Raw genomic sequence first — 21,789 nt, 5'->3', positions numbered from 1 at the left:
GAAAGAAAGAAAGAAAGAAAGAAAGAAAGAAAGAAAGAAAGAAAGAAAGGCATATGACAATGAAAATACTGCTGTGACTAAGACTGAATTTTATGGGATTTATGGAATTTACCTTGTCATATAGGATTGTACCTTTCTTATAAAGAAGAGTTGTGTGATGTCATTCATTGGTGATTTTTCATCCCTCTGGTGAAATGCATGGGAGTCCAAGACATAGTCAAGGTCTGCAGTGATATTTTCTGGGCCATTCCTCCAGATAGGCAAGAAATTCCAAGCAGCAATCAAGAAGACTTTGTATCTTCAAATTGTCTGTGACTTCCCAGGCTTTTCTTTCACAAGTAATATTACTTATCTTCCAGAGCACACCTCCTTTCTATGAGCTGGAAAATATGAAAGCACCACTTGCTGCATGGTATGGTGGCAAGGACTGGATTTCAGCCCCTGAAGATGTAAATATAACACTGCCTCGTATAACCAACGTGGTGTACAAGAAATATATTCCCGAATTCGTCCACTTTGATTTCCTTTGGGGTATGCAAGCATATGAACAAGTATACAAAGAAATTCTTGAACTGATGAAGAAGAATGCCTAGAGTTGGAAAAGTGGCAGTAGTTGTTCATTTCTCCTTTGTCTTTGGGGGCTTCTTTTATTTGAAGAAAAAAAGTGAGGAAAAAAAAGAGGGGGAAAAGGTTCGTTAAACTGCTGCACTTGTGGGATTATATTACTCTGGCAAGTGAGGAAAATAGGCCAATCCCATGACCAGAGAATCGCATGGGATTTAAGTTAAGCAGGTGGAGGTCCTCGCAGAAGTTGGGCATGGACTTTCGACTCTGAGTCTCTCAGGTGCCTCACCCACATGGGTTTCCAGCAACAAGCAAATTGTGTGGAGCTTGGCTCTTGGCTGCTGCTGTAGGCTCTGGCCTCCCTATGGCTGGGTTCCCAGCTGTGAACAACAGGATAGCAGCTTGGCTCTGTTGTGCATTCTGGTGTTTCAAGTGTGCACAGATGGGACCACACAGTTCATTGCTTTGCAGTCAGAAGGAGCTAAAAACTTTCTGCTAGTAATAAAAAGAGCTAGTACTGTTGGTGTCAGGTGACACCAAACTTGATCATACACAACAGGGTTTTCAGTAAGCTGTACTGAAAAAGACCATTTTGCACCATTTTATGTAATAGTCCCAAGGTACAAACCCAGGTGGAAGAGTCACTTTTTGCTGAGTCTCAGAAAATGCTTTGGTTTTCCTTATGTGTGAGAGAGAAGAAGAGTCAGGAGTCTAACTCTGTTCTTTAGCCTCTGGATTACCCTTCATAATACAGTATTGATTAGGGGAGGAATGGTGAATTTGCCTGTTTGTGCAATTATATTCTTAAAATATGTCTACAAGCAAGCAGGGCAAAGGATAAGGCACTTTTCCCACAAAGATGTATGAAAAATAATAATAAAGCAAAAAGGGTCCACTGGGCTCTGTGTGGTTGTACTGCCTTAAACCTCTGGAGGAGCACAGGGATTTTCAGCACAGACCTCTTGTTGCATGCAAGCGTGGGACTGCAGCTTGTCCAATCCTCCCCCTGCTGGGGGACAGTTTTCTGTGGCTTGCAACACTGGCAGGTGCCCGCTGCCCGCAATGCCCCCAGCATCCACACACCCTGAGGGAAGAGGTGGGTGGCAGAGGGCAGGATGGAAGCTGAGGAGACGTGTGGAGGGGTGAGGATGCCCTCCCCAAAGGCAAGCTGTGGGTGCTAGCAACATGCTTCCATCCAAGTGTCTAGAGGTGGTGGGATGCAGCTACTGGGGCTGGTGCGCATCCCTGCAGGACAACTGTAGCAGGCTCTGTCTGAGTCTAAGGAAATGATCAAAGGAGACCAACTGTAAAAACATTCACTCCTCATCCTTAAAGCTAGAACAAAACAGTTCTGGGCAAGGTAATCATACCTCCCACCAGACCAGGTTGCTCAAAGCCCAATCCAAACTGGCCTTCAACACTTCCAGGGATGGGGCATCCACAGCTTCTCTGGGTAGCTTTTCCAGTGCCTCACCACCCTCACAGTAAATAATTTCTTCCTTATATCTAATCTAAATCGACTCTCTTTTAGTTTAATACCATTACTTCTCGTTCTACGTTGACAAAGCATCCCTCTCCAGCTTTCCTGTAGGTGCCCTTTAGGTACTGGAAGGAGTTCCAGTGATTAGCTACATCACTTGTTGTATTTATAATGACATATTTTTCTGTATGATTAGTTATTTACTCCAGGGCTCTGTCCTATAGCGGCATTCCTCCAGCACTGCAGCGGATCTCCATGCAAATGCAAGGAGACTCTCCTATCTGTGCAAATAAACATACAAAGCTTGGCAAGACTTTTCCCAAACAAACTTCTGAATAGCTTGTAAGAACTTATTTATTTTTAGTTAAAAAGTCCTAATTTATTCATTCTGAAGGTTCATAAGAATTGTAGCATTTTCTTTCTAGTTAGTTTAGAATGTTTCTGCCACTTCTGTAATTGTCTGAAGCAATGCTTATATTGAATTAATTTAATTCATTCCCACAATGGAGTGTTTTGGTGAAATTCTTTCCAAATCAGGTTTAAGACGTGCCTGGCTCCCTATGGAACTGGTACTTGTTACCTACCACATGTTAAGGTTTCAGCAGTAGTTGAACTAATGCATTTTGGAAGGAAAGAGAAGAGTAAAAAATCAAGGTGCTTGTAAGCATAAACATTGTGATGTTCTGTCATCTCACATTGCCTTGATCTAAGTTAACTGGGAAGCTGTACTGATCTTGGAGGGACTGGAGTCCTTGCCCATCTGAAGCCTGTTGTTTTGCGGCCTGAGCTTTATCTCAGTAGAACAAGGATGTCCAGGCACCGTGATGGCTGGCAGCTCCCTGGGAAATGGTCAGCAGAAAGATGAGGGGGATATTTTGGGCAGCAGAGCTGGGTTTCCCCAGCCAGGCCCTGTCCCAGAACCTCCATTCAGTAAGGGAGCAGGGCAGGATGGTGGCCAAGTGCAACCAAGACTCATTAGGCAAGTCCACAGTGATGACATAGGTGCAAGATCAGCCCCAGACATCAGCCCATGGGTCAGGGTCCAAACCAGCTCAGCCTCTCACTCTTAGACTTCACAGCCCAGCATGAGGCCTTCACCATCCCAGCAAGTGTATTCATGGCACAGCAATGCTCCCTTTCTCTTCTCCAGGGGTGAGCAAATGAAAAAACCTCGACCATACACCCGCATATGTGGACGGTGTTGCTCATTTAGCCACTTACTTAACTTTCTTCCAGATGTTCTCAGGCAAAGCAATTCATGATCTGCTTGTGCACGGTGTGCCAAGCATGAAGGGCTTAAAACTATGTCACATCCCATTCAAAACACTGTAATCACACCATGTTTGCTGACCTATAATTTTCTATTATTGTCACAGCCAATGCAAAAGAAGCAGCAGGCTCATGTAACTTTGTGTGGAGCATACGGTCAGCTCACAGGGCTGTGTCCACACCATGGAGGTGGTGAGTGCATCTTCTACAGAGTCATTCCTGCTTGAGGATTATGCAGAGGCACATGCCTAAAATGATGTGCTTTTGTAAGTAATCCTAGGATTGTTTTAGTATGTGCTTTAAGCAATTTACTGGCCTACGGTGTTATTTAGAAACTGAATTGTACTGAGATTAAACTAGGACAGGATTTCATCAAGCCATGTCATATGGTGCACTGCCTTTTCATGTTTCTCTGATCCTTAACAGCAAGCCTGAAAAACATCTCCCGCAGTCATTGGCATTGCTGAGTAGATTCAGAGTTTTACTCATTTGAAGACATGTAGATTTCTTGGTTTAGTAACTATCAGCAATTTCTGTGCTATTTCCTAAGTTATTTCTGAAACCTCTTTCAAGATTGCTAGATGAACACTTGGAAGAAAGAACAGGTAATTGGTCCTGGAGACTTGTATTTTTGTGCATTGGTATATTAGGCAGATGGGAACAGGATGAAGTGATGGAAAGTTACATTTAGCCAAAATAATTATGAGATATAACTAACTCCAGCACTCTTCATTAGCCTGAGTTGGTCTCTGTTCCTGACTGCCACAACTCACCCTGGACTCTGTTGTGTGGGTCTTGTTGCTGCTTCCTCAAGGTCTCTGATTGCCTTGACCCTATGTCAGACTTTCTGCAATACATTGAAAAAAGGCCCAAGAGCACTAAAACACCAAATTTGAGAAGTTAATATTTTAATAATATTTTAAATTATTAAGTTTTCTGAAGTTGCCCAAGTCTGTTCATAAACAGATCAAACTATTTCAACGTTAGACATGCTTTAAAATCAAGTGTACACTTAAGAGAGATCAGAAAAGTACAAGAAGTTCAGTATTCTTCTGGGTCAACTGAGCAAAGAAACAGGAAGAGAGCTGAGAGAAATCACTGCTCACCATATCACAGTTATTTTGCAATTTTTAAGGTTTTTAAGAAACGTAAGCTCTTGTTGATTCAGTTTCACTACTGTGTATAAAATGATTGCATGAACAACTATAGCAAGGTGTTGTGAAAATAATTCATTGTTTCATCAAGCTTGACCGTGCAACTCTAACGTGGGTAAAGTCCCTATTAACTGTATAATCAGAGATACTGGTGATATACCAGCCTCATGGAGGGGCTTTAAACTAGGAGATGTACAACCAGATAAGCAGCACTTTCCCTATCAGATTTTTCACTCGAGCAAGGTTGTTCAAGTTTATTGTAAGGAAATCATGTTTATCTGGCTGGGATTACAGAAGAGTTTGTCATTCCTAAAATCAGAATTATACTGTCTTTCCCAGCTCAGGATGCCAAGACCAGACAACAGCTAGTTAAGCATCTCCCTACTTGTGATTTGCCTACCCTCATGCTTGGTAAGCATTAGCAGGTAGAAGGTAACAACCAGAACATTGGACATACTATCTGGAAGCTGTTACATGTGTGAAAGCACCAGCATAAATGACAAAACAAGAGTTAGAAGAATGGTATGCATTGATCTGGTATGCATTGATCCCCGAGGACGTGATAAACACCAATCAATCTCGTCAGCACTGAGGAATGTGTTGCTTCACCCTGATGTACCACAGAGAAGGCAACTCACTGGCAGAAGACACACCTGACAACAGAACAACAGCAAAGGCGATACAGTACATCTTATGAGCTGTTCCTCTTCCTGTTATCCCAAGAAGATGACAGGTTATAATCCCAAACAAGAAAATGAAAAATGCCCATCATTGCCTAACACTTATGAAGCCTGAAGTAAATAAGATGCAGAGCCAAAACATCACACCACAACTTTTATCTCCTAAAAGATCTTAGAGGCCTGTCCTAGAAGGAGTTGGCCTGGGTACTCAAGAGGAACCCAGAAGGCATACTGACAACCTTGGCCTTCTGTGTCACCCTCAGGTGACCTTGGCCAGACCACCTGGACACACACATTTTGGCCCCGTTGAGAGTGTGTGTGTGTGAGTGTGTTCATTGGTATGGTTTACTTGCTTAGAAAGACAAGTAAAATGTCTTTCTGTTTCTAAATGGTCTTGAGTTTTCTTAAGTTAGATCCTACAACAGTACTGTACGAATATTCCATGAGTGTGATTATACAGTTTAATTTTAAATGCCCATGATAGTCTACCCAATATTTGCTTATGCACCCTACCAGGTATGATGAGACCCTGGCGCTGTATGTTAATATCAGTGATGGTTCACAGTTCTGTCAAATGTACATGCACAGCAGTGTCATGACAGTGTTGTTCTTTTTACCCAAACTTGCACTTATGTGTCAAAATGTTCGGCTCTGGTCCCCTAACCTCAGAAACCTCTAAGGTCTTCATTTCTTCCTTTAACTAAGCTAAATAAGAATTTCTCAGTAAAAAGCTAGCTGCTTTTTTTTAGCAACTTCTCTCTTTCCTACCACAGATATGATAAGTACCAGTGCTAAATTTTACACCAGCCACAGTGCTGATACACCGCTGTGACAGCCTTGTCTCTTGGCCAGAGGACACTGGAGAATTCCCTGCCATCTTTCCAACCTCTACTAGTCACTTCTGCTCCACCACATAGCTGGTACCTAATGGAGGCAGAAAGCAACAGACATGAGAGTGGATGAAGCAGCTGACTGTACAAGTAAAAAGTGAAGTCTGTCTTGATGCCGTTGAAGGAAACCAGAGGGTAGTGTAGAGCAACGCAGGCCAGGTGCTGGTTTCTGCATCCACAGGGCATTGTTTAAACCCTCTTGGATGGATGCTGGAATTGTCCTCTATACAACTTGTGAAGTCTATCTTATATAGTGGGACTATGGTGTTCACAAGAGGGGGAAGACATTTAAGAGGCACAAATATGGACAGAAGTAAGGTAATGAAACAGCAAAGGCTTTGGAACACCTGTTGTGGGAAGGTTGTACCCACACATGTAGCTCCTTTAAGTCAGTGTTGAGCACTGATAGAAAATTAGTCTTGTGGATGGACTAACTTGTGCGTGTTTTGAAGAAGTGTGTCGGCTGAGTGTATTTCACAACTCACAGACTGCTCCTGGACTATGGCTGGTATGAATGTTAGAAGTCAACCTAATACTTGTCCAGGAAATATACATGTAAGCAGAGCACCTGGTAGCCAGCCAAAGGCTTAGACTTTTGGGTGGCTACCAAGCAGCTACAGAAAAGCACAGGTTGTAGCATCTTGGACTGCAAGTGGAGAAAGAGCACCTTTGCTCTGTGAAATACACATTGCTTCAGCCAAACAGAGGCATTGCACAAGCTCTCCTCTCTGAAGTCCATCAGCAAGATGCTAAGGTTGGTGCTTTCCCAGAGAACATTGCAGAGGTTTTGCAAGTTGCCAGCTGCACATACAATACTGCTTGGGCCTAAGAGGTATGTGGAGGCTGCCTGGGCCGCTGCCACTTGTGAAGGGTAGTGTAATGGCCTAGTGTTTCCCACCCACGCAGCCAATGAAGTCTGGCCTGCCACTCGTGCCTATGGAGAGGTCAGCATGCTTGTGTGGCCTCATGAATCTGGTAGAGAGCCAGACACATCTGCTGTTTGCCCACACCATTTCACGGGGACTCAGAACTGTGCTCACAGGCAGTTAGAGCACCCTGAGTCTTCTTTCTCCATAACCCCTTAGAAGAGGCATTCCCATGGGCACCTGGGAGTTAGGAAATGATATTTTCCAAATGGAACATTTGGATGTTTTTTACTGTGGCTATCATCAGATTAAGATGAAATTCCATAGCTGAAATTCCTTACTGCATCACCTCAGCTGCTTCTGAAAACATAATCCGTTGCAAGCCTGAGAGTTATGACCACAAGACCAAGTGGAGGAAGTTATCAAAGATATGACCCATGCTCACATCCCTTAATTGGAGGACACATGATGTGGTCCAGTGTGGTGCCGACGTAGCAGGGCTCTGACACAACACACTCCTTTTAATGCTGGTGTTGGTAGAGCTGCCACCATTCCCACCACCAACCTGATCAGATACGACAGTGGGTTCTGCCTGGTAATGTATTTTCCTGTAATTCAGATTTGTGTTGGAGCTATCTTGAGGGTGAAAAAGCATTGACTGTTTTGTTTTTGTTTTTGTTTTTGTTTTTTTTTCTCAGTAACTTATCTCTTGTTATTAACATAGAGAGAGTTACTGTGAACACTGTGACTATTTCAGAGGGCAGATATGTCTCATGGTATGGAAGACCCACTGGGAGGAGGACAAAGGAAGGTAGAGAGCAAACAGATGGCTGGTGATTTGAGAAAACAGATTTGCAGCTCACATGACTGAGTAGAAGTTAGAGTATAACTTTTAAGAGACTGGCAAAGCATTAGAAATCACATATAATATTAACTGTGTTACGAATATATCGTTGTTCAGGGCAAGAGATTCTAAGGTGATCAAAAAGCTTCTTTTTTTTTTTTTTTTTTCAGGCAACACTTATTTAATAAATAGTCTTCCTACAAGTCTCTAGGAGTTTCAGTTCATGGGACCCTTGGTGGCTTCTGTGTGCAAAACCTAAGCAGTAAAGAAACAGCAAAAGTACAGATATGTGTTTCTTTCGTAGTGCAAATTCTTATTTAGGATTAATTCCCTATATGTGAAAATTGGCCCAACGGCATTTTCCATCACCCTAGTACTTGCATTACATCATCTTTTTACTATTAAAACTTCAAATGGATCTTGCCCAGTACCCGATCCAGCCTGTGTGGAGAAGCATGGAGAGCCCTGCAGGGAATCTAAATGAAACCTGGAGCTGGGGATCCCCTTTTCTTCCCCAACACAGCCTGTCATTTGTGATCTACAGATTTACAGTTATTAATGAATAATAATAATATAATAATATTTTACACAGGTGCAAGATGTGGTTGTTCATTGCAACCTTGTTTTTGACACAAGCAGCTGCAAACTCAGAAGATGTCATCGAGCACACAAAGGGTGCAAATCCTGAGACATTCATGAATATTGTAAGTTCAGGAGAAGCATGAATTTCCTGTCTGTCTGAAGGTTTGCTGATGTGTAGCTAGAGGAAAGAGGGTTGCAGAGGGATGGAGGGTGTGTGGAGAGGGCTTGTGTAGCTGCATGTGCTGGGTTTGTAGAGCTGAGTAGTATTATGCTGCCTCAAAAACACCATTAACAAGCCCTGCTTCCTGAATGAATCTTTTTCCTCCCAGCATTAAGTGCAATTATAAGCAGGTCAGTTAGAGGAGGCAGTAATGTGCATTGGATCAGATTTCTTCCTTGAGGGTAGAAAGTTTTGCACACTCCTTTTCTCCTTGTTCAAACAGTTTGGCATTCTCCCATGCCCCTTGATAAGGCTGGAGTTCAGCCGGGAATTAAAAACCCCACAAGTGAGCCTAAAACAGAGCCAGCGCCAGTGGTGCTGCAACAGGCACAGGCTCACCAGCGCACCAGGCCTGGGCTGGTGGCACCAGGGCAGGGGTTTGCATGCAGACCCCTGCTGACCCCACTCCCAGCTGGGCCAGCACTGCAGATCCAGCAGGCTGCACCTTTAGATGGACTCAGGAGTTTGGCAATGAAATTGCTGAAATCAGCCTCTTCCAGCAACCACGTGAAAATGCAAGTGTGGCAATCTGTAGGCTTGATTTCACTGGACTGAAACATCCCAATCTGTTGAATTTTCAGCAGAGATAAAGCTTTGGCAGAGCTTTCTGAGTCCTGTGACTAATCCTACGGAGCTTGTCCTGTTGCCACAAGAGGCACTTCCAGTTGGCCCAGCTCTGCAGGATGGATATGCCCACGATCTTATCTGCCCCACCAGCTGGCTCAGAGAGTGACACAACACGTTTTGCTGGTGTCAGGAGCCAGTAAGCCCTTTTGCTTTCAGCCCTCACTTTTGGAGGAATCCAAAGACATGTGCTGCATGTTGCAGCTGGGCCCTGCTGCCTCCCGGCCCTGAGCAGCCTCACTCCTGCTCATTCACTGCCCGTGCCTTCTCATCCCTTGTAGGCCTCAGAATTTGGTATTTTCAAACATTTGATCGGGTTTTCCACCTTGCTTTTTGTTTTCTCAGAGCCAAATGATCTGCTACAGAGGGTACCCCAGTGAGGAGTACGAAGTCCTGACTCGTGATGGTTACTATGTCAGACTAAACAGAATTCCTCATGGGAGAGAAAAGCCTAGAAATGGAGGTATGGTTCTGTTTGGCAAGGAAGCCAGCAACAAAAAGCGTAACCCAATGATCAGCTACCTGAGATCTGTGTGAAGAGATGATGAAATATATCCAGCTAAGAGAGCATATGCTGTTAAAGTTAAAATACCAAATCCATGGCATTTCTCCAATTTGCAGCCAAGGTTTTGCCAGCCAGCAAAGGAATGAGTGCAGCATAGGAACCTGTCGTATCAAGCAGCAACTTGGCTTCAAGGCTCAGAGGGCGCAGACATTAATTTTACTTTTTCCTCCTAAATCTGTGACTTTGGAATCCACACTATCCTGGGGACAGGCCTGTAGACCTGAGCTTTTACATGGTTGCTGTGAGCTGCCTGTGGCCACGGTGCTGAGGGGATGGGCATGTTGTATCAGAAAGATTTGGGAGAGACAACAGCAGCTCTCCAGCCTGAGACAACCAGGATACAACTACAACCACGAGACAACTACAGCAGAGATTTCCTAATGTCCCTGATCTGATGTTTCTCCAGGCTTCGTCTTCTCCAGCAGATGCTGTAACAACATGCGTTGCATGTTGTCTGACCATGCAACGAGGAGGCTGTCTTAGCCTGAATTTGGGTTAAGTAGAGGGATTCTGGTTCAATGAAACATGCTGTTTCTCTTTCAAATCCAGGCCCCAAACTAGTCGTGTTTCTTCAGCATGGGCTACTCGGTGAAGGCAGCAACTGGGTTGAAAATCTGTCTAACAACAGCCTTGGCTTCATACTAGCAGACTCTGGCTATGACGTCTGGCTGGGAAACAGTCGAGGAACACGCTGGTCCCAGAGACACCAGCATCTTTCCACTGATCAGGTTGAATTCTGGGATTTCAGGTAGGCTGGAGTGGATTACAAAAGCTGGCAAACTTTCCCGTCTGTCACTAACCTCCAGAGGCAGAGGTGGGTGCCTCCATGCAGGCAAGTCAGAGCGTATAGTCCTGGGCATGGCCTCCCCCAGACCTCCCAGTGGAGGCTGGGGGCAGGGAGGCTGGAGACACCTATGCAAACCCAGCTTGTGATATGGTGCCAGAATCTCCAGGCAGTGGGGTGCTGCAGTCTCCATAGGTCTCCACCCTGTGGAGACACCAGTTTGCAGTAGACAAGCTAATAATAATGTAGGTCTGCATTTCACCACATCACTCTAAAAGACACATGGGCAGGAACTCTCTAGAAGCAGAGCAGGTGCTGGCACCCTGACCTGCAGAGCCAGCTGTGGGTCTGCAGGGCTGTCATGTGTTGCACCTGAAATGCTGTGTTGCACTGCTGGCTGGGGTCTGCACAGTTTCATAACTACGGTTATGAGAGGACTAAGCCTTTTCAAGGAAGGATGAGGCCATGGCAGGAGGGATGCCTTTGGACCTCATGCCGTTCCACCCACCACAGAGCTCTCCTTGGCCATGAGAATTTTCTACTGGAAAATTACCCTCAGATGTCAAAGCCTTCTGTATATATACCTTGTAACTGACATGCTATTCCTGTATTGCAGTTTCCATGAAATGGCTATGTATGACCTCCCAGCAATGATCAACTTTGTTCTGCGGAAGACCGGCCAGAAGCAGATATATTACGTGGGCTACTCTCAGGGTGCCACTATTGGTGTGTTAGAAAGGGTTGGACATCACCTTTCTCTCCACAGCAGGGAAGGCTTGGCCCGAACCACCTTGAAAACAATATTTTTTCCATATGTGAGCAGAAAGTGTGGAGAGGTCCTATCTTTGTAGACAGCTGAGCAGGCACATGAGGGCAATGTCCAGAAGGTCTCTTGCAGTAAGGAGTCCCTCAGCAGCAGTGTTTTATAAATGAGAACTGGGAGGACTAGCATGCTCCAGAGCAGTAGGAAAATTTCTTGGTGACCTCAGTAAGCTCCTGAAAATCAAATTTCAGCCCAGAAAATCAAATTGCAGTGTTCCGCACCAAACACAAAGGCATTTTGCATGGAGGTCACAGTTTGTGCTTTCTGATGATGCACACAGTGTTGCTTTTTTTCACCAGCTAGGCCACCACAGGTATGAGAGGACCTCAGTGATGATACCTTTTAGCAGTGGCTTATGGAAGGTGAGAGGACTGTTCTCCTCACCTGGTGAATGGGGCAGGACTTCCCATTAGTGGAGTTGTTAAAGTGTTTCATGAGCCACTTTTAACCATAGGAATAAAGACATTGTCTCCTTTTGGACGGCACTAATGCCAAACAGAAAGGAGGAGCATGCCACACTTCTAATTCAGGCTAGTGTTAGCTATGTCGATGTAGGCAGTGAGTCCACAAGAACCCTCAGAGTAAGCACCTGAACAAAGACCAACAAGTCTCATATTGTTTTTCTGTTTTCTCAGCATTCATAGCATTTTCATCCATGCCAGAACTGGCTCAGAAAATCAAAATGTTTTTTGCCCTGGCTCCTGCAGTGATAATTAAGCACGCCAAAAGTCCAGTTATGAAAATGTCATTCCTGCTTGACAGACAATTCAAGATATTTCAGGTATGAGATTGGTCCCTACTCTACTCCCCTGAGCTGAATTTTAATGACAGTGAGAAACAAATCCAGTGCTTTTAGCCCACCAGAGAGGTGGAGTGAAAGAGGCGAGAACGTCAATTTCCCCAGTGTGCCTTCCACCAGCACATGGGCAGCACAACCTTCAGCGACCTGCACACAACCCAGCAGGGCGGGAGGGTAGAAGGAGTGGGTTTTGCTCCCACAGGCACCCTGTGCAGCACGTCCCCTCACAGGACAGCTCGTGGGAACACTGCAAGGCTCTGGCCCACCGGGTTGCGGAAGACAGGCTGAGGGGTGGGTGCAGAAAGGGAAATGCAAGCAGTTACATTTGCCCTTCGTTTCCCCAGCTCTTGCTTGGCCAAACGGATGCCTCACTGCGAATGAGGAAGCTCTGGAGATTTCTTCCTGACCTGTGCAGGCACCCAGTCTTGCACAAGCCCTGTGCCACCCTGTTGTTCCTGCTGGGAGGCTACAATGAGAAGAACCTCAACATGGTATGTACACCTCTGTACCCCTCTTGCTGCCACCCCAAAAGGAGAAGTCCCTACGCTTTCTGCACTTGCACTGCCTGTCTCCAGGAGACATGCCACACCTCCTGGCAGTGCAAGGAAGCACCAGAGCCATGCCAGAGCAATTGGTTTTTAATGGAAATTATATTTCTGAACCTGGCCCAAGTCTATAGGCAGCACAACTCAGCAGTGGCTGTTTTGGAAAATGCATTGTCTGGCAACTGTTGTCTTTGTTCCTAACCATTTGCAAGAAATGATACCTTGAATGTTTTTCCCTACAGACCCGTCTGGATGTATACACAGCCCACTATCCTGACAGGACATCAGTCAAAAACATGATACACTGGGCCCAGGTAGGTTCCCTGAAAGAGAGCAGGACATTGAGTGTGTGGAAGTAAAGTCACCAACACAAAGTTCTCTCACAGCACCCCGCACACAAAACACTGCTGGTGAGGAGGGTCGCACAGGTGCAAGGGTAGCACCAAATCATGTGCAACCCCTTGCTTTGTGGACTTGGCAGCTATGGACAGGAGACAAAATCACCACCCCTGTACAAGAGGAAGGTCTGGCTCTGTGGGGATGCTACCCCACCGTGAAACATCAAGCACCCTCTTGCAAAGTAGTCCCTCAAGGAGGCTTTGAGATGCAGGACTTTTGCAGCTGGGCCCAGGGACCCTACAGCACATCTCACTGCAGTTGTGTCCTCTCCTCCCAGGTGATGACCTCAGGAGACTTCAAAGCCTTTGACTACGGCAGTGAAAACCAAGCCATATACCACCAGGTAGAAGGAGGCTGTAGCACTGGTGTCTGGAGGAGGGAGGTGGGCAGGTGGCGGGGGCAGGGACCAGGGAAGCCCCCCTGCGTTCATTCCACGGGATGTCCCCATCCAAAACAACTGCCAGCCTCACGCCGAATCTGTCCCAGGTGCTGCAAGGTTGGGTTAGCTTGTGGGGGTTCTCAGACGTGTCTGTGTCTCTCCAGGAGACACCTCCCTCCTACCAGCTGGAGAAGATGCCCGTGCCCACTGCAGTGTGGTCAGGGGGTGAGGACTGGGCAGCTGACTGGAGGGGCGTGCACCTGCTGCTGCGCCGCATCATCCATGTCATTTCCTATGTGCACATCGCCGACTGGAACCACTGGGACTTCATCTGGGGCTTGGATGCCCCCGGGCGCCTCTACAGCCACATCCTGGCCCTGATGGAGAGGTCCCGGTAGAGCAGGACCTGGCTCAGCAGGCCGGCTGCATCTTGTCACAGGGAGGCAGGGGACCGAGAGCAGCCCGTCTTTGGAACAGAGGATATGTGCCAAGCCTTTCTCAGCTGCGCCCCAGGGGGCTCGGGTTGGATTCAGGGAACCCGGGGCCAGCTGACAGCAATCCCACCACCAAGCCGCCTGCACCTGCTCTGCATGTCCCCACCCTACTGCTTGCTGCAAAGCCCCGGAGACAGTTAAAGGCCACAGCACCCATACACGCACATACAGAAAATAAATAAATAAATAAATAAAAATAATAAAAAAAAAATGCTCGGAGGGGCCTTCTCTCGCACGGGACGAGCCGGCTCTGTGGTGGTGCTGCAGCTCCGCGGCTACGCAGATCCGGGGTGGCCCCGGAAGCGGCCCGGGAACCATGGAGGGCGGCAGCGGGCGGCGGGTGCTGGTGGTGGGCGCGGGGCTGGCGGCGCTGGGGGCGGCGCAGCGGCTGCAGGGCTTCGGCGCTGTCCGGCTGCTGGAGGCGGGGAGCCGCGCCGGGGGGCGCATCTGGAGCTGCCCCTTCGGTAGGGAGCGGGGGGCACGGCGCGGGGGGTGGAGGGGGAAGCTCCGTGCTCGGGGCCGGGAGCCCCGGGGTGAGCCCGTCCCCCTCCTGCAGCCTCGGGGCTGGCGGAGCTGGGCGCGCACTGGATCCACGGGCCCTCGGAGGGGAACCCCGTCTTTCGCCTGGCCTCCTGCTACGGCCTGCTGGGGCCCGGCGCTGCCGAGGAGAAGAACCAGCGGGTGGAGGCGGGGGGGCACCCGCTGCTGCCCTGTGTCACTTACAGCAGTGCGGGGAACGTGCTGAGCCCCGAGCTGGTGAGCAGCACCCGCGCCCTCTTCGCTGAGCTGCTGGGGTCGACCCAGGCCTTCCTCCATTCCAAGGAGCTGCCTGCTGCCAGCGTGGGGCAGTACCTGCGGGCAGAGCTTGCCCGGCTGGCCCCTACCTGGGATGAGAATGAGGACAGCAAGCGGCTCCGGCTGGCCATCCTCAGCACCTGTCTCAAGCTGGAGTGCTGCATCAGCGGCACTCATAGCATGGACCTGGTGGCCCTGGGGTCCTTTGGGGAGTACACCTCACTGCCCGGCCTGGACTGCACCTTCCCAGGGTAAGTGTGGGGCAGGGAGCAGAGAGGAGCGCTGGGGACACCCTGGTGGGGTCCCACACAGGGTGACCAAGCAGGGAAGGTAGGCTGTCATCCTCTCCCACAGCGGCTATAGCAGCCTGCCCAACCGCATGCTCGCAGCTCTGCCTGGTGGCACCGTCCTGCTCAACAAGCCAGTGAAAACCATCCAGTGGCAGGGGTCCTTCTGTGAGAAGGGGGATGTGGCAAGGATCTTCCCCGTCCGGGTGGAGTGCGAGGACGGTGACTCCTTCCTTGCTGACCACGTCATCATCACCGTCCCGCTGGGTGAGACCACCGATTCCCTGCCCTGCCCATTCCCTGGCACCCAGTCCCAGCCCCACACCACAAGGGGATGTTCCTGTCTGCTGCTGCTGGCTGGCAAGGCTGAAGATGGGCAGGATTGGCCTGAGCCCCTTCCCAGCCTCCCCTTCCCATGGACGAGGAGGAAGTATCCCAAACCCAAGCACTGGGGACCTATCCCCTTCCCTGACTGCTGCATCACCTTGCTGAGCGCCACTGCTACCTCAGGCTCAGTGAGCGGCTGGATTGCAGTGGAAGGAGCTGCCTGATCTTCTCTCCGTAGGTTTCCTCAAAGAACACCATCAGGACTTTTTCCAGCCCCCCCTGCCCAAGCGGAAAGCAGAGGCCATTCGCCGCCTGGGCTTCGGCACCAACAACAAGATCTTCTTGGAGTTTGAGCAGCCCTTCTGGGAGCCCGAGCAACAGCTCCTGGAAGTCGTGTGGGAGGACGAGTCGCCCCTTGCAGAGCCCAGCACTGACCTGGAGGCCAGCTGGTTCAAGAAGCTCATCGGCTTTGTGGTTCTCCAGCCACCAGAGCAGTATGTGGCTGTGAGCTTCAGCCCCACACCACTGCATCTCTGTGGTGCTGGCAGGCAGTGCTATGTTTGGGCACCTTCAGGGCAATGTGAATGAGCATCTCGGTCCCGTCTGTGGCGTCAAGCCTTCACAGAGCCACTATCACCTCTGGCTGCGGCACAGTGGGAACGGTGGTGTTCCCAGGGCGGAGAGGGCTCTGCATGGATCCAGCCCTATTGCCTGCCATCCTGACAGGTGCCCTCCTTTCCCTTCCCCAGGCTTGGGCATGTTCTCTGTGGCTTCATTGCTGGGAAGGAGGCAGAGTACATGGAGACACTAAGCGATGCAGAGGTTCTCCGCACCATGACCAACATTATCCGCATGCTGACAGGTACCTGCTCCCCAACCCACTGCTGCCCAGTGGGGCCAGGGTGACTGCCCTCAGAGATGGAAGATCCCCTCAATCTCCATGCAAGAGCTCCCAGGCTGCTTAGGCAGAAGGCTGGGGGGCTCTCCTGACACCCAGAGTGGTGCTGGGAGAACAGGTCTCAGCTTCGTCCCCATGTGTGTAGGGAACCCACACCTGCCTGCTCCCCGGAGCATGCTCCGGTCTCAGTGGCACAGTGCACCCTACACCCGGGGTTCCTACAGTTACGTGGCTGTTGGCAGCTCAGGGGATGACATCGATGCGCTGGCCCAGCCTCTGCCTGAGGATGCATCAGACCCCAGGGTAATTACCCTGGGAGATGGCAGGTGTATGGGACCCATGGGATAGCCACTCTGGTGCTGTTCCTCTGGCTGGGTGGAGATGCATGGGGATGGGTGGCCACAGGTGGGAACAGGGTTCCCCAAGAAGGACAGGGAGATGGCTTCTGCTCTGTTCAGGAGTCCACGATGCACGAATCTTCCTGCCAAGCTTCAGGGATGAGGGGGGGTACCCCATTCCCATAAACTGTGGGGATGTGCAGCTTCCCCCCAACTTTCCAGCATCCTCAGACCATGCAGTGTTCCTCCTGGGCCTCTGCCACGGTGCCTGAGGTGTACAGAGGTGCCTGCCTCTTGCTCTCTGCACAGCCGCACAGCAGGTTGTGCATGCGAGGGGGCACCCCTCCGCTCGCGCCAGACCCCAGGGATGGGAGGCCTTTGGGTCCTGAGGGAGCTACTTCAGCACAGCACCCTCCCCCCCTCCACCCCCCCCGGCTTGGGAGCTCACCTCCCGCCTCCCCGCAGCCGCTGCAGCTCCTCTTCGCCGGCGAGGCCACCCACCGCACCTTCTACTCCACCACGCACGGGGCGCTGCTGTCGGGCTGGCGGGAGGCCGACCGACTCAACCGGCTGTCGCGAGCCGCCGACCAGCAATAAACCCGCCTTGCCGCAGCGATCCGAGCCTCCTTTATTAAACCCGGGGCCGCTGGGTGCCTCCAGCCCCGCGGGGCCCGCAGCGCCGCTAGTACCAGTTGGTGCTGGCGATCATGAAGCGCGCGTCGTCCAGTGGGGCCGTCGCCGGGCCTGGCTGCGGGGCGGACTGGAGGGCAGACTCTGCGGCGGGCCCCGGGGCGGGCGGCTGGGGGGCGGCGGCGGCGGGCGGCTGAGGGGGGGCGGCGGCGGCGGGCGGCTGAGGGGCGGCGGGGACCGTGGGGGGCGCCCCTCGGGCCTCTCCCGGCCCCGCCGCCGAGGCTTCGGCCCCCGCCGCAGGCCCGGCAGCGCTCGGCGTCGCCATGGCTCTGAGAAGATAACGGCAGCGGGCGCAGCGGGGCGGAGCGAGGCCCGGGCCCCGGCCCCGGCCCCGGTCGCGGCCCCGCCCCCCGCGGTCCGCTCCTCCCTTGCCTGCCTGCTGCCGCCGCTGCTCGCGCCGCCATGACGGGGCGGGCGGGAGCGCTGAGAGCGGTCGCTGCCGCCGCCAGCGGGCCTCGGTCGGGGCCCGGCGCCTTCCGGGCTCGTTTCGACTTCGGCGGCCGCGACGTGGCCTCCTGGTTCCCCGGGCACATGGCCAAAGGTGAGGGCCCGGTGACGGGCGAGCCCCTCCGCGGGCGTCCAGCCACTAACCCAGCGCTGCGTTCCAGGGCTGCGACAGATGCGGGGCTCCCTGCGGCGCGCCGACTGCCTCGTCGAGGTGCACGACGCTCGCATATCCTCCGACACAGCACCCTCCCCGGCACCTCGCCCCGTGTTGACAACCGCACCGTGTCCTATCGCCCCCCGGTGCCCTGGTCCAAGTCCCTTAACCCTCCCTTCCTCCCCCCTCCTCCCCCCACTGTACAAGCCCTGTAAACCCCCAAACTGCTCCCCGGACCCCCTTCCCCCACCCCAGCCCTTCTGTTTTCCCCAGTATCTGCCCCCACTGCCAGCACACGGTCGTTCACCTTAGCAGCGTGCACATCCCACTGTCAGGCCGTAACCCCATGCTGCAGGAGGCACTGGGCATCCGACCACACATACTGGTTCTGAACAAGATGGACCTGGCCGACCCTCGCCAGCAGCCGGTGAGCACACGGGGTGCTGGAGCTGGCCAGGGTCCTGTGGGGCCACTGCAGGACAGTGCCAGAAGTGCCTCTGTCTCCACAGAAAGTCCTGGAGCAGTTGAAGCAGCAGGGATGTTTGCACGTTGTCTTTGCTGATTGCCAGCGGGACACCAATGTCAAGAAGGTAACGGGACAGCAACCCCAGTGTGGCTCCCCACTGTGCCATGCTGTGGGGAGGTGACATGTAGTAGCATGCCTGGTGGCCAGCATCACTGGTCCACGGCATTCCACATCTGCAAGGTTGGCTCCAATTGGCCAAGGTGCCCCATCCTCTCCTTCGCCCCAAGTGAGAGCCCTTCTCCCCGCTTCCCTGCAGATTGTCCCCCTGGTTGCCAAGCTCATCAGCAGCAGCCCCCGCTACCACAGGGCCGAGGTAAGAAGAGACAAGACTGCAAGCATGTGTGCAATGTCACTCTGGGCCTGTGGTCTCAGTGTGGCACCAGCAAGTGGGTGACCAGGGAATCAGGGCTGCAGGCACCTCCCTCTCCCGCTGGAGGAGAGGGTGCTGCACACCTGGAAGTGCTGGTGAACACTGGGTTGCTTCTGTGTGGCTGCTGCGTTGTAACTGGCTGGTAACTGGCTTCTGCCTGCGTGTATCCTCCTTGCTTCCAGAATGCTGAGTACAGCATCATGGTGATCGGTGTGCCCAACGTGGGCAAGTCGTCACTCATCAACTCGCTGCGGAGGCTGCACCTCAGAAAGGGTATTTCTCTGGCATGGGAAGGAGCCACTGGCATAGCCATGCCGAGGCATGTCACTTGTTTCCCTCACTCTCTCCTTTCCCCAAAGGAAAGGCCACCGCAGTCGGTGGCGAGCCGGGTGTCACCAAGGCAGTGCTGACCAGAATTCAGGTACTGTCCCTTTTGTCCCTGCCAGCTGGGTGGGTGCTGGCCCTGGGGAAGGGCCTGTGTGCTTGCATGTCCTCAGAAGCCTGTCGAGTTACCCCATTACTTTGCAGCAAGACTCCAGTGAAGAGCTCAGCTTGTTAGTGGTATCACCACCCCTGCCTGAGCCTGTGTTGCTAATTACTGGGCCACGTGTCCCTGCCTGTGTAACAGCCCTGCCATCCCACTGCAGGTCTGTGAGACACCTCTTATGTACCTGGTGGACACTCCTGGAGTGCTACCCCCGAAGCTGGGGGACATGGAGACGGGCATGAAGCTGGCACTGTGTGGTAAGATGCATTCAGGACCTGAGCTGGCGCTGGCCACTGGGCAGAGCAGCACCATTGTCCACAGCCAACACTTGAGGGCTTTGTGTCTGGCCTAGTGTCCACAGGCCAGACATGGGTGCAGGGAGAGGTGACAGGGCTTGGAGCAGAGCTGCCGTAGCACAGAGCTGAGGCAGGCTGAAGGTGCTGGGACTTGCCCTCTCTTCCAGGAGCTATCCGCGACCACCTGGTCGGGGAGGACATCATGGCTGACTACCTGCTATACATGCTGAACAGGCAGCAGCAATTTGGGTGAGCATGGCGTGGAGACGGGGAGGACCTGGAGGCACCCTGAGGCACAGCCATGTGCCAGGCCGGGTGGCAGCCACATCCTTCTGGCAGGTATGTGCAGCACTATGGGCTGCCTGAGGCCAGTGACGACATTGGGCATGTGCTGAAGCATGTGGCGCTCATCCTGGGCAAGACGCAGAAGGTGAAGGTGCTCACGGGAACAGGTGAGTGTGGGGCACTCTGTGGTCCCCGGGCTTTAGGGGGTTGTAGGGCTGTGGACTCTGCTGAGGGCTTGCACCAGCCTCTGGCAGCTTCCTTCACATCCGCTGCCTCCTTCTCCAGGGAATGTCAACATGACGATGCTCAACTACTCAGCTGCTGCTTACGAGTTCCTGCGTGCCTTCCGCGCCGGACGCCTGGGCAGGGTGACGCTGGACTGAAGGACTGGGTCAGCGTAGGCTCACCAAGGGGCGCAGAGATCTCAGCAGCAGCAGGGAGGCAGGCCCTGGCATCATGGGGATGTGATTAAAATGGCTTCTGCTGATCTGTGCCTTGCTGTGTGGCTGGGGGGGATGACTGTGCCATTGGCACTGCCCTGTAGTGCTGTGGGGGATGAGGTGCTGTAGCCACCCCACAAGGACTGTGGGAAGTGGTTGCCTCCAGCAGAAACCAAACACTGCAGCTGCAACCTCCAGCCCCAGATAAAACCACTGTGGCCCTGGAACAGGGGCTTCGGCTGCCCCAAGGCACTCAGCTTGTGCCACCCATCCCGTAGTCTGTGCTTGGGCCGCTGCCAGTCACGTGTACTTTCTGCCGAGCTTTATTGCTGCGTTGTCACTGTCGAAACACCAAGAATCCGAAGTGCGAAGGGGTGGTACAAACAGGAGTGCCTGAGGCGGTGGGACTCAGCATTGGTGCAGGGAGGCCATGAGCCCAGGGCTCTGTGGGGTCCTGCCCCACAGTGGGGGCACCTCTGGCCAGGCACAGGTGTCTGGTTCTCGTTGGGGGGTGGGCAGGATCAGGCCACCAAGCGGTGCAGGAGGGCAGCGAGCGGGCAGAGCCAGGAGGCGACCTGGCCCCATGTCGCCCAGCCTGGGGCCACCGAGGTCCACACACCGGCCGTCCCGTTGCCCTCGCGGTACTCGATGCTGTCGTCAGGCCCGCCGGCCAGCCGGGCTTGCTGCAGTGCGGCCCCCGCCGCTGCCCCGCCAGCTGCCGCCGCTGCCGCAACACGCAGGACCCCACCGTAGCGGGGCAGGGCCCTCGGCCGGCTGCGGGCAGCCCCCCGCGCCCTGCCTCGTGCAGACCCCCGAGCGCCCCCGCGCCCACCCTTGCCGGTGGCCACGTCGCAGAAGGCAGCGGCAAGCAGCATCAGCGTCCAGCACCACGCCACGCGCCGCCTCATCCTGCGGGACCTGCGCACAGGGAGGGCCAGGCTGCACTGGTGCGCGGTGAGCATGCGAGAACGCACAGAGCGTGCTGGGGTTGCGCGTGTGCCCTCGCTCACGCGATGCTCGTGGGGTGTGCGGGTGTATCACGCGCGGCAGCGCACGGCTTGCACGCACGCACACGTGCCCCGCTGTCTTGCACTTCCGTGCACGCGCACAAGCTCACGCGCGCGTGGCACGGCCTCGTGTGCTCCCGCGTGTCCGCGCTGCCGTTGTAAGCACGCACCCTCCGGCACGCCTACGTGCGAGTTCCCGCTCGGCCCCGAGGGGAGGCTGCTGGCACCGCCGTGCGGGCCGCGTGCCCGCGCCCAAATGACGGCCGCGGGTGCGCGCTCCCCGCTCCTTCCCCCCCGCGCGACGCCGGCGTGCACCACCGCGGCCGCGCGCTGCCATGCACACGCGCGATCGCTCCCGCCCACAACCCGCGCTCACCGGGACCGGGGCCGCCGCCGGTTCCGCTCCGCTCCGGCCGTGCCGCGAGGAGGGGGCGGGGGCGGAGCGGGGCTGCGCGGCGCGGGGCGGGGCCGCGCGACAGCC

General features: G+C 53.0%; 5 protein-coding genes across 8 annotated transcripts in view; 4 read left to right on the top strand and 1 right to left on the bottom strand.

Annotated features, from left to right (window-relative positions):
- LOC118168906 (lysosomal acid lipase/cholesteryl ester hydrolase-like) overlaps positions 1-664 on the top strand; it is a 10,808-nt gene extending 10,144 nt beyond the window's left edge. For all 3 annotated transcript variants that reach the window (XM_035329633.1, XM_035329631.1, XM_035329632.1), the window contains one exon: positions 360-664. In XM_035329633.1, coding sequence (XP_035185524.1) covers positions 360-593 — 234 coding nt within the window. In that variant the 3' untranslated portion in view covers positions 594-664. The remainder of the gene's footprint in view (positions 1-359) is intronic.
- Positions 1-18,308, bottom strand: part of LOC118168904 (lipase member M-like) — a 46,872-nt gene extending 28,564 nt beyond the window's left edge. Inside the window, exon 1 of one of the 2 annotated variants that reach the window (XM_035329629.1) lies at positions 18,205-18,308. The gene's annotated coding sequence lies outside the window, so the exon portion shown is untranslated. Of the gene's footprint in view, positions 1-132; positions 363-18,204 lie in introns of those variants that run through there. The other variant, XM_035329628.1, reaches the window with a different exon arrangement.
- LOC118168908 (lipase member M-like) lies at positions 8,338-13,933 on the top strand (the record flags this gene model as incomplete). Its single annotated transcript, XM_035329635.1, has 9 exons — positions 8,338-8,451; positions 9,519-9,636; positions 10,288-10,486; positions 11,139-11,248; positions 11,981-12,126; positions 12,489-12,635; positions 12,932-13,003; positions 13,366-13,431; positions 13,632-13,933. Coding segments are annotated over 9 exons (1,206 nt in total), but the record flags the coding sequence as incomplete, so codon positions are not given.
- PAOX (polyamine oxidase) lies at positions 14,263-17,220 on the top strand. Its single transcript, XM_035329623.1, has 7 exons — positions 14,263-14,425; positions 14,518-15,007; positions 15,111-15,310; positions 15,609-15,864; positions 16,120-16,232; positions 16,414-16,571; positions 17,072-17,220. The coding sequence occupies exons 1-7, from the start codon at positions 14,278-14,280 to the stop codon at positions 17,201-17,203; spliced, it is 1,497 nt and encodes a 498-aa protein (XP_035185514.1). The 5' UTR covers positions 14,263-14,277; the 3' UTR covers positions 17,204-17,220.
- MTG1 (mitochondrial ribosome associated GTPase 1) lies at positions 17,679-20,348 on the top strand. The gene is made up of 11 exons (XM_035329634.1): positions 17,679-17,837; positions 17,905-17,969; positions 18,220-18,324; positions 18,407-18,487; positions 18,680-18,736; positions 18,976-19,066; positions 19,153-19,214; positions 19,441-19,537; positions 19,744-19,825; positions 19,916-20,028; positions 20,147-20,348. Exons 1-11 carry the CDS (start codon positions 17,699-17,701, stop codon positions 20,242-20,244), a joined length of 990 nt encoding a protein of 329 aa, XP_035185525.1. The 5' UTR covers positions 17,679-17,698; the 3' UTR covers positions 20,245-20,348.
- Positions 20,349-21,789: the final 1,441 nt, after the last annotated feature.

The sequence above is a fragment of the Oxyura jamaicensis genome, chromosome 6 (assembly GCF_011077185.1).
Source record: "Oxyura jamaicensis isolate SHBP4307 breed ruddy duck chromosome 6, BPBGC_Ojam_1.0, whole genome shotgun sequence".
NCBI lineage: Eukaryota > Metazoa > Chordata > Aves > Anseriformes > Anatidae > Oxyura > Oxyura jamaicensis.
The sequence above is the reverse complement of the archived record's forward strand: the minus strand, read 5'-3'. Positions and strand labels throughout refer to the sequence as shown.

Coding starts and splice junctions, on each gene's coding strand:
- PAOX (XM_035329623.1), top strand. CDS start 14,278: ATGGAGGGCGGCAGCGGGCGGCGGGTGCTGGTGGTGGGCGCGGGGCTG. Junction 15,008..15,110: donor CTGGACTGCACCTTCCCAGG/GTAAGTGTGGGG, acceptor CCTCTCCCACAG/CGGCTATAGCAGCCTGCCCA. Junction 16,572..17,071: donor AGGATGCATCAGACCCCAGG/GTAATTACCCTG, acceptor GCCTCCCCGCAG/CCGCTGCAGCTCCTCTTCGC.
- MTG1 (XM_035329634.1), top strand. CDS start 17,699: ATGACGGGGCGGGCGGGAGCGCTGAGAGCGGTCGCTGCCGCCGCCAGC. Junction 19,067..19,152: donor GAGGCTGCACCTCAGAAAGG/GTATTTCTCTGG, acceptor CTTTCCCCAAAG/GAAAGGCCACCGCAGTCGGT. Junction 19,215..19,440: donor CAGTGCTGACCAGAATTCAG/GTACTGTCCCTT, acceptor ATCCCACTGCAG/GTCTGTGAGACACCTCTTAT.